General features: G+C 40.1%; 1 protein-coding gene across 1 annotated transcript; it reads left to right on the top strand.

The window, feature by feature from the left end:
- The first annotated feature begins 36 nt into the window (after positions 1–36).
- Positions 37–9,035, top strand: LOC116057208 (probable ATP-dependent RNA helicase DDX17). Its single transcript, XM_031309598.2, has 13 exons — positions 37–342; positions 1,301–1,460; positions 1,817–1,913; positions 2,257–2,390; positions 2,745–2,810; positions 2,927–3,068; positions 3,761–3,921; positions 4,043–4,215; positions 4,803–4,913; positions 5,048–5,109; positions 5,364–5,423; positions 7,450–7,686; positions 7,786–9,035. The coding sequence occupies exons 1-13, from the start codon at positions 290–292 to the stop codon at positions 8,292–8,294; spliced, it is 1,965 nt and encodes a 654-aa protein (XP_031165458.1). The 5' UTR covers positions 37–289; the 3' UTR covers positions 8,295–9,035.
- Positions 9,036–10,940: the final 1,905 nt, after the last annotated feature.

Raw genomic sequence — 10,940 nt, forward strand, 5'->3', positions numbered from 1 at the left:
GAAGCTACGTAGAATTACTATTTGAAGTTACGTCGCTAAAAAGGGCAGGGAGGGAAGGTGCGTAGCGGTTGTTTTGCTGCGTCTTGACGGTCGTGACGCATTCAACAATTGTTTACCGTTTCCGAATTTGAACGTAATTATCGTCTAATATACATAGTTTTCAAGCGTAAATTGCGTATATTTGGCTTTTGCGATTTCTAACATTGCACAACGTAAACAAACCGGTGTCAAACGTTAAAGCTTACGTTGCAAATACTGCGGAGGGAACGTTAACTTTTTTTTCGCCAACATGAGAGGGGGTTCTTCTTTTGGAGACAGAGACAGGGGCCGTGGACGAGACAGGTATGAAAACAACACACACGTTTACCACATACATCACAGGAAGTTTACCTAAAGCCATACTTGTTGTGCGGGTCCAGTATTCTCTTGATATATGCAACCTGAAAGCAGGAAACGTCAAACCTCCTCAAGGCCTCTCTCCAGTTTGTAGTTACTTTCACTGTAAACATTGCACTGGGTACTGTCATCACCAGACTGGAGCACAAACGTTTACTGTTCACCAACATTAGTTTGTTTCTTCTACAGTGAGTACTAGAGTGTGAAAATCACACAGTAAATTTTACAGCCACAGTCAGTTATATCAATTATATGGTTATATACACGGTGAACCTTCAGGACCATGTAGACTGAGCTGAGTATTAGCTAACTCTGGGAATATTACATTAATAAATACATACAAATAAATCACCACACTTAGTGGTTTTACAATTTTTGTGACGTTTGTGTATGACTGCACATTAGAACACTTAAACTGGACATTATAACGTACACATGCAAATTAGTAGGTCTAGGCGTATGTGTTCAGTACAACTGCACTTATAGATAAAAAAAAATAAATAGGAAACAGATAGGTATGTCTTCAAATAAACATAGAACATTGATTTAGTGAATGTACAGACTGATTGGGATATGTAATAAATCGATCCAGATACATGTCTGCTGGAGCCCCCTTGTGGACTACAGAATTGCCACTCTGGACTTTAGACAATAATAATTCTGCAAGTAGAGTGAGGTCTGAGCATATGGATTCAGCCGTAAATATGTTACAACAGACAAACCTAAAATACAGATAGAAATGATCATCACATCTTTGGTGACAGTAGTAACTGCAGTGTTGACAAAGCCACTGTTGATAGTCATTGGCATGATGTAAGCAAACCTGAAAAATTGCAGTACATAGTTGTAGAAAATGCCTTGCTGATTCCACATTGGTCTTTAACTCTTGACCCTTATCTCTCAGGCCACAGTTTGGGTCCATGGGCGGTCGCAGTGGACCCCCACCAATGAAGTTTGGGAATCCAGGTGAGCGTCTCCGCAAGAAGAAGTGGAACCTGGACGAGCTGCCAAAATTTGAGAAGAACTTTTACACTGAACACCCTGAGCTCCAACACAAGAGTCAGGTAAGTCCTAATATTTCTCTCTCTCACAATCGCAAACAATAAGTGAATCATAAAACAATTTATATGATAGCATGACATCGTGTTGGATTGAGCATATTTCCTTCATTGTTCCTTATTATTCAACTATTACAGTGGTTATCATTAACTATGTTGTAGTTGCAGACAATATTTATACACCAAGCAATAAACATTAAACACCTTTTATTGATAAAGTACAACAATGTCTTCTCATAATTATATTCCTTTACTAAATCAGAGTAATTTCAGCAGAAGGTATTCTAAAAAAAATGTTAATAATTTATACACCATGTCCAAATGTATCTTTTCTTTTCCCCCTCTTTCTCTGTGATATTCAGTATGAAATGGAAGAGTATTGCAAAAAGAAGGAGATCACCATCAGAGGCACTGGCTGTCCAAAAGCGATCACTGCTTTTCACCAGGCGCAGTTTCCTCGTTAGTAAACCTTACATTATAGAAACTATAATGTATAATCTCTGGGAAACATTAGCATGTACAATACATAATTAAATCACTCACTCCAACATCTTAAGACTTCAAAATATATTTTTTGTTTTGAAGCCCTATACAAGGTCAGTTTAAACAAAACAATACCACTGGTCTAAATGTCCCAGTGTTTGTATAATGTGTCTTACCAGGACCAGTGGTATGTTTACAAGAAAAAGAATTTTGACTGATATTGGTAGGGATTGTCTTTCTGATGGAAAGAATTAAAGATAGAAACCAAAGTAACAGTCCTGAAGTCTCACTGTTGATTGCCTCCCTCCTTCTCTGGCAGAGTATGTGATGGATGTTCTGGTGCAGCAGAACTTCAAGGAGCCAACAGCGATCCAGTCTCAGGGCTTCCCTGTGGCCCTGAGTGGCAGGGACATGGTGGGGATCGCACAGACTGGCTCCGGAAAGACACTGGCTGTAAGGCTGCCTGGCAATCATCCTATATGATGATGACACTATACTAGACATTTAGTTATACAAAGTTAAATAACATAGCATATTTCACAACATAAAAAGTGCTGACAGCTCAACATTAAATTAGAATTGAAATGCATAAACCATAAAGAAATACAACATAAAGTCAAGACAAAATGCACATAAGGAACAGCAGCACAACTGCAGAAGGACCATGTATAGATCATTTCTAAATTTCTTGAGTCTAAATGAAGTTTTTCAAAGGGATTCATAGAAGAATTAATTGGTAGTATATATACTACTACTATAGTAGGCTAAGTATTTAGTTGTGTTTTATGTTTTTTTTATTCCCTGCAGTATCTTCTTCCTGCTATTGTACACATCAACCACCAGCCTTATCTGGAGAGGGGAGATGGCCCAGTTGTGAGTGCAAATTCCATATGTGTTAGTGTTTTGTCTAAATTATTCTACCTTAGTGTGGGCAGGCATACAATCAGTCTGTAAACACTTCCTGATTGCTCTTTGTCCGCTCCTCATAGTGTCTGGTGATTGCCCCAACCAGAGAGCTTGCTCAGCAGGTTCAACAGGTCACATATGAATATGGCAAGTCTTCCCGTATCAAAAGCACCTGTGTCTATGGTGGAGCACCCAAAGGACCACAGATTCGAGACCTCGAGAGAGGTGGGTATAGTTGTTGATGCGGCACATGCGATGGATTATTGAAAGTAGATTGAATTTCAAAACCTTTGTATCAAAAATCTCCCTGTTCAATATATACTTGTGTATTTTTGAGTACTACCAGCTTTGGGATGGGGAACTAAGTTGACTTAAACTTCACTTAAAGGGGCTGTACTCGAAATACTGATTAAAAAAACAGTTGGCTGTGATTGCCTCCACACGGCTTTCACAGACAGTTTCCCAATACGTGAAATACCAATGTTTTTTCACGCCCACATGCACTAACATGCACACGCAGCTGCACCGGTTATCAAAACAAGTTTGCTGCTATATTAATGTTCTGAATGTCCAGTACAGCCACTTTAATATATTCATTTATTAAAATTAATTAATTATAGTGTTAATATATAGTGTAATTAATTAATTTTATATATTTAAAAAAACAGCTATATTCTGGTATGCAAATGAACTACACACACAGCTTTTTCATGAGTAAATTCCACAGCTGCTGCCTGGTATTTTAGCCCACACGGCATTTCCCTGTGAGGTGTGGCCATAGGCAGTACAGACAGTAATTGTTGTACAATGAACAAATCAACAATCAGAGCACAACTATTAGTGGAATGGTCTCCCTGAGCATCTAATAATGTGTGAATCTTTCTTTTGTGGGACATGTTGATTTTGTATGACTCTAGGTGTTGAAATCTGTATTGCCACACCTGGTCGTCTCATTGACTTCTTGGAGAATGGGAAAACTAACCTGCGGCGCTGCACCTACCTCGTGCTGGATGAGGCTGACCGCATGCTGGACATGGGCTTTGAGCCACAGATTCGCAAGATAGTTGAACAAATCAGGGTAGGTTAAGTTAGGTTAAGTCAACATGACTGCTGAATTTAAAGTGATCACCTTGACTTATTAATGTAGAGGTATTTTTCAGTTAAATCAGTTGCATGCGTTCTCTCTCTGTGTCTCTTAGCCTGATAGACAGACTCTGATGTGGAGTGCAACCTGGCCGAAGGAGGTCCGGCAGCTTGCCCAGGACTTCCTGAGGGACCACATCCAGATCAATATTGGCGCTCTTGAGCTCAGTGCCAACCATAACATCCTGCAGATTGTCGATGTCTGCATGGACAGTGAAAAGGACCGGAAGTAAGGATAGCCATAAAATATATCTGACCTAAAATGATGTTATGTCATGATTATCTCATTAACTGCTATAATAGTGTTACAGAACACAAGCTTATCCTTTCATTTTTATTTAATTTCAACACACATTAATCAAGATAACTGTAAATGTGTCAGTGTTCGCCAGCTGGCAAATATTTCATCTGTAGTCCTTTTGGCGAGATGTTTTGAGACCAGAGCAACAGGAAACAGCAAGACATTAGTACAAGTTAAAACTTACAGACATAAGATAACAAGACTCCATAAAGACAGCTGTAGCAAAAAAATAAGCATTCTCAAGACAGTGCAGAAGCCATGCAGAGCAACAGGAAGCAGCAAAACATTAATAAAGTAATAATATCCTGATACATATAGTCCAGTACATATAGCCATGCAAGCAGGCAATATGAAGCTACATAACACAGACCATTTTTTGACACATGCAAACATGCAGAGCAGCAATACGCAATGAGACATAAATAAAATACAACAATCATGATGGAGAACTTTCACACAGTTGAAACTGAGCTAAGTGCCACTGATGTGCTATGATTGTCTCACCCTTTCTGCAGACTTTTTCAGCTGATGGAGGAGATAATGGCTGAAAAAGAGAACAAAACCATCATCTTTGTGGAGACTAAGAAACGTTGTGATGATCTCACCAAGAGGATGAGGCGGGACGGGTGAGAAATGACTGTTATGATATAATGTGATGAGTGAAGTTCTAGGATGAATTATGCAAATTTTTGATAGACAGAAGCTATTCAGAGTGTTCACTAATCCTTCCACTTCATTGTGGGTTTTTTTTTCTTCCTAGGTGGCCAGCCATGTGTATCCATGGAGACAAGAGCCAGCCAGAAAGAGACTGGGTGCTTGCAGGTAAGAATACTTGTAATACAGTATTACCACTTCACGCCAGCTCTTTGTTGTAGATCATTTTCTCGCCTAAACTGTTCATCTGTCATAAGTAAGGGGCCAGTGGACAATACAAATAGTGAAAACAGTTCCTTTCAAAGACTGCTGATCAGTATGTGTAGGTTTTTAAAGTTACATATTCACTAACGCCTGAGTTGAGTGTGAGTGGAGATGATTTCCATGTCTAATTCCTACCAATATTTTGTTTAATCCTACAGAATTTCGGAGTGGTAAAGCTCCCATACTGATTGCTACCGATGTGGCCTCTCGTGGTCTGGGTATGTCTGCTCACACATACAGTTACTGCTGCATAATCTCTCACTTTCTGCATATGCCTGTGAATTAATTTTTTTCCTCTAAATAATATTAAGCGTGTTATACACTTATAGAGAAACACAAGTACAGTCACCACAGTTAATTGATGTGTACAGTACAACTCCAGCTATTATTTTGACCAAAAGGTAAGTATAATGCTACAGATGAGACCAGCTATATCTGGCAATAAAATGGGGTAAAAAAAAAAAAATGCATTTCTAGCACAAGAGTTAATGTAGAATTGTCTGCCTTTGGCTATTGCCAGGTTGATATTATGACCGTTGAAGGTGTAACCTCTTTGAATTTGGTGACATACAATGAAACAAATCAGCACATTATATTTAAGAATCTCCCTGACTATTATAACCCGAGAGTTAAATTAACTGTTAAGTCTAGTATGGAGGCTGCAGGCCAACTGGGTTTATAGTCTGTTTCTTGTTATTGCAGTTAAAAAGCATCCTTCAACCGGGGCTCTTTGGCACGCTGCCTGAAAGGAGGGCCGTGTGGGGCAGGTGTTTCTGCGCACCTTTCCTATGTCTCCTTAATGGTGTCAGTACAAATTAAATGAAGATGCTGCTCATATTACCCGTTGTTTCACACATAAGATAAAAACAAATTGTGTAGGTGTTCCATTGGTATAATTCTGCAAAATGATACACATTGTTATGTTTTGCAGACAGTGGCAGCCAAATTATCTCCTGTCCACCAAGTGGAAGGCTATGATGGATATCTAATTTGTTGTCAGGATAAATGTGAGAAGGGGGGATAAGTAAAGTGTCTGAGTTGCGAAAATCCCTATGACCATATCCTTGTTCTTTTTTCCCCTCTTCTCCTCTCAGGGTTTGGCAGCACACGGCAGCTGTAACAGTCTGTGCTGCTGTCACTGCCCCTCGCAGTCACTTTAAAGTAGAAGCTCGGCTAGTTTTGGAGGGATTAAAGCCCTCTTATTCTTCTTGGGTTACTAAGATCCCCCTGCCCGGTATTGTCAGAGTTTTAAATCCAACGAGCCTTCCTTGGGAGCAGCCTGAGGTTCCTGTATGTCTGCCCATCGGTCCGTCCCAAAAAGCAGACAGACAGGGGGGAGAGAATTAGACGGGCTCGTCTGGATCCAGTCCTGGCCAGGGTCTGAGGAGGGTCCTGCCATGCAGCGAGAGAGCAACAGAACCAGCCGTTGTGTTTAACGGTTCTGCTCCCGTCTGTCGTTGCTGGTGTGTGCAGAAGGTGGAGGGATGCATCCTGTCTCCCTCCCATTCCTCCTCAGCCCCTCACTATAAACCAGGACTGATCAGGGGGGACTGACTACCTTTGTAAAATCAACATGACGGGGGTAAGTACCTCACCGCCCCTTTCTCTTAACTCCTCCATGAGCTCACCATACATTCAGGTACTTCCATCTTGCTCATATTTTTAGTCAGAAATAATAGCACAGTCTCTGTCCCGGCACATTGTCATTCTGTTATTCAGTAGGTCACGATTGGTGAAATGGCTTTCCTCTGTCATGATGGAGGGGAAAAGGTTGACTTATTGATCAGCAGTGCTGTCAGAGCCCCACGTCTTCTGTAATGAGAAACAGACTCCTTGTCTTCACACATTTTGACCTGTAATCACATTGGTGTGAAGATTATGAAGTGCATGGTTTCTGTACAGCTCGATGTCAAAAACCTGAAGTCAAGTTCAGTTTGAACTGTATTGGATTTTAATTAAAAAGGTTATAATGGTGGGTAACTGAAATGAATCTTTGGATGTATGGATTATCTGGTAAAGCAGGTAAGTTAGATTTTTATTTAGAATATGTATGTTTTATTTTTGTACAAAATAAAAAATATTTAATAAATCATATATATGTATACTTTCATTTATTTACAAACCATAAGCTTTTGAAGTGGAATTGAAATAATCAATTTTTTCTCCAGAAGCTTTGCCCCCTGTGAGATAATCATCTTTTTCCTTTCCTCCATGCTGTAAAACCGATTCGTCTTTATCCAAAAGATGTGGAAGATATCAAGTTTGTCATCAACTATGACTATCCCAACTCCTCTGAGGATTATGTCCACCGTATTGGACGTACGGCCCGCAGTACCAACAAGGGCACTGCCTACACCTTCTTCACCCCAGGGAACTTGCGGCAGGCCCGAGACCTTGTCCGGGTGCTGGCGGAGGCCCGGCAGGCCATCAACCCTAAACTGCTCCAGTTTGTGGACGCAGGGCAAGGGGGAGGAAGAGGCGGTAAGGACCATCACTGTTTTTCAACTTAATATATCACAGTCCATCATACTGTAAAATGGGATATAATAATACTGAGATTACATTTGTGGTTTGTTACAGGTGGCAGAATGCGTTACCGCGGCAGCGGTTACAACAACCCTAGCCACATGTACCAGGGGGACTGTGATCGCCGCATGCACGCTGGTGGTGGCAGCGACAGCAAAGACAGCCGCAGTGGCTTCAGCCGCGAGGGCCGCAACGATCGTAATGGAGAGCGCTCCACTTCCTCCTCCTCCTCTTCCTCCTTCAAGGACAGGAGCCAGGATCACAGGAATAGCTACAACTCTGGCTCAGATCAGTACCAGAGTTACAGTGGCAGGGGGGGCTACAACTCCCGCAGCGCAGGCCAGTCTGGCGGAGCTCCGGAAAAGTCTAGCCAGCCGCCGGGTCCGTTTGGCCAGCCTCCTCCTCCTCATCTTCCTCCTCCATCATCAGGGGGGGCGTGGCCTCTGATGGCTCACCAGTTTGCTCAACCAAAGCCAACGCCAATGGGCTTCATGGGGCAACCCTCTTACAATTTTGCTTCTCCACCCCCTCCTCCTCCAGGCCCTCCTCCTTCCCGGAAGTAGAATTAGGAGCAAGACACACTAATTTGCAGTGAGTTTATGTTAATTTGCACTACTTGGTGTATTTACAGTGTTACTTTGTTTTTACTCTGATTCTTTGTCATCTCCAATAGGCGGGGCTTTGAAAAGGCATACAGTATATCTATGTTGGTAATTGCTTAAATTTTCCATTTGTTTCATACTTTTTAATAATGCACCTGAACCATTTTTTCAACCTTGATTGTAATTCTCCATAGTCTTATACAGTTGCTCTCTATGTACCATGGACGAGCTGTCATTCATCAACTGTATTAGGATTAGTATTTGGTTAGAATGAAAACTACATTTACACTGAGTACTCAGTACTCGTACGTGGTTAAAAGTGCAGATCTAGGGTAAAAATGATTTCTAATATAAACCGTCCCATTCCAGAGTCAAGTTTCACTCTAGCTTCATTAAAGTTAAAACTCGTTGACTAATTTTGTCAGAGGTTTTGATGCAATGATTTTGTTTTGTTTTTATTTTAATGGCATATTGCACTAGATTTAGATACATTTTATCTTGTTACTTTTACCTGTCCTGTAGCGAATCAAAATGGATGTTTCTGTTTACTTGTAACTGTTTAAGTCACATATTGTTTTATTAAGCAGATAAGCTAATGCTGACTTATTTACAGAGGGGATTGTTAACTAAATTGCAGCTTGTTGCTTGTTTCCTCTTTTATTCATTGTGTTCTTTTTTTCTTAAATAAAAGAATCAAAGCAGTATTTTCTACTTTGCAAATTATTTATACGTCAGGTAAATTCCCCATACAAATGACTTTATTTGCCTTAAATACACATTTGTAGTACATTTTCATTTGTACCCACCAGTATGTACTTTTATGTTTTTCATGTGCACTGGTAAATATACACCATGGCATTAAGCTTTTTACATTAGAAGCACAAATGGATGGAAATACGTAAGTACAGACCTTGTCACAACACCTAGTTTTGCTGTACTTTCTGTGTAAAAAGCTGGATCCAGTTCAGTTGAAGTTACATGTTTTTAGTTCTCTTAGTTGTTTTTCTTTTTGCCAGTCCAAATTAGTGTGGGAGACAAGGGAATACTTTGTAGCATATCCATGAATGCACCTCAATGAATACTAGTCCCAAACATGAAATGGCATAGCTACAAGACATAAGTCGCCTGTCTCACGTTGTGAGAACAGTGGGATGGCTGCTTCTGTAACTCAGGTTCCATAGGTGCAGAGAGGGATGATAAATCACAAATTACTTACTGAGTTAATACCTTAAGGCCAAGACCTCTGTCAAAAAGGCAGAGCTATAGTCTCTGCCATCTCGCTCTCTGTCAGCTATAGTCTTGTCAAAGAATCTGAACATTGACACTGTGGAGAAGATGGAGGCTGAAATCGAGTTGTAGTTCTTGTAGCAATGACCATGGGAAAATTTGCATCTATGTGGACAAGATAAATCTGACAATGTAGTTGAACTGTTACAGCCCCCTCAATGCATAGTTTTTAAATCGTGCAGGGAGCGCAAATGTTCATTATATATAATGGCTTGAGCCATGAAGGACTGAAAGGTGGGTTACTGAGGCTACTGTTTTGTCTCATTATTGCTTTCTTCCTTCCAGTCCTAGACAAGTTAGTAGTGTAACTGTATATGTAAATAAATAGAAGCACAGCTTTATGGAAATGAAATAGCTGATTTATAGTATTACAATACAGCCTCTTAGAATCATGAATGGCACTATGTGTATGTGTATATGAATCAATATTACTCAATGGGTGATTGATCAGTCATATTATAAACTGAATCTCCAGCTCTATCCCTATTGTACAGTAGTTACACACATTTAGAGTTTCACATGTATATCAGAATCTTATTTCTCACAATCTCATTTTATTTTAGTCTTTATGACCCTAAGCGCTCCAATCAACTCAAAGACCGTGGATATTAGGATGATTCTGTAACGTCACTGGATGTTTCATTTGTTTCACAAAGTCTTTTTCTGAGATGGACATGAACGTATGAAAACAGATACCTAGATCAAACTAGTCATTTGTTTACGTATACAGGTATGTACAAAGCAAATGAAAATCAAACGTTGCATCTTAGGCACGTGTGGTAGAATCAAACGGGATGTTAGCAATGTCAACTCAGGACTCACATGTCCCTCTTTGGGTTGATCAACAGTAGAAAGGCAGCAAATGAGAAAAGACAATGTATTGTAATATGGAATGGTTACAAGTGCAAAAGGAAAACTCAAAAAAAAAGTGCATGAAAGTTCATGTGTAAAATAACTCTCAAAATCAAAATTCTGAGTGAAAGATGTCCCGATCTTTTGAAAACAAAGAAAGGTTCAGAAATTAAAAGCTAAATTTCAGTATTTTAACAGGGGCAGAGATTTAGGACCCTTTATACGAAGTCCTTTTTTCACAGAAGACATTATGACCCATTAGGAAAAGCACGGTGTAACTAATGACATAAATGGCTGAATTCCTAAACACCTTCACTTTTCCTACTATGACAAGTCTGCTGTGATAAAGGCCTATTGTCACAGCTCTCACACACACACACACACACACACACACACACACACACACACACACACACACACACACACACACACACACACACACACACACACACACACACACAAAAACCA

This window comes from Sander lucioperca, chromosome 4, assembly GCF_008315115.2.
Source record: "Sander lucioperca isolate FBNREF2018 chromosome 4, SLUC_FBN_1.2, whole genome shotgun sequence".
In the NCBI taxonomy this organism is placed as follows: Eukaryota; Metazoa; Chordata; class Actinopteri; order Perciformes; family Percidae; genus Sander; species Sander lucioperca.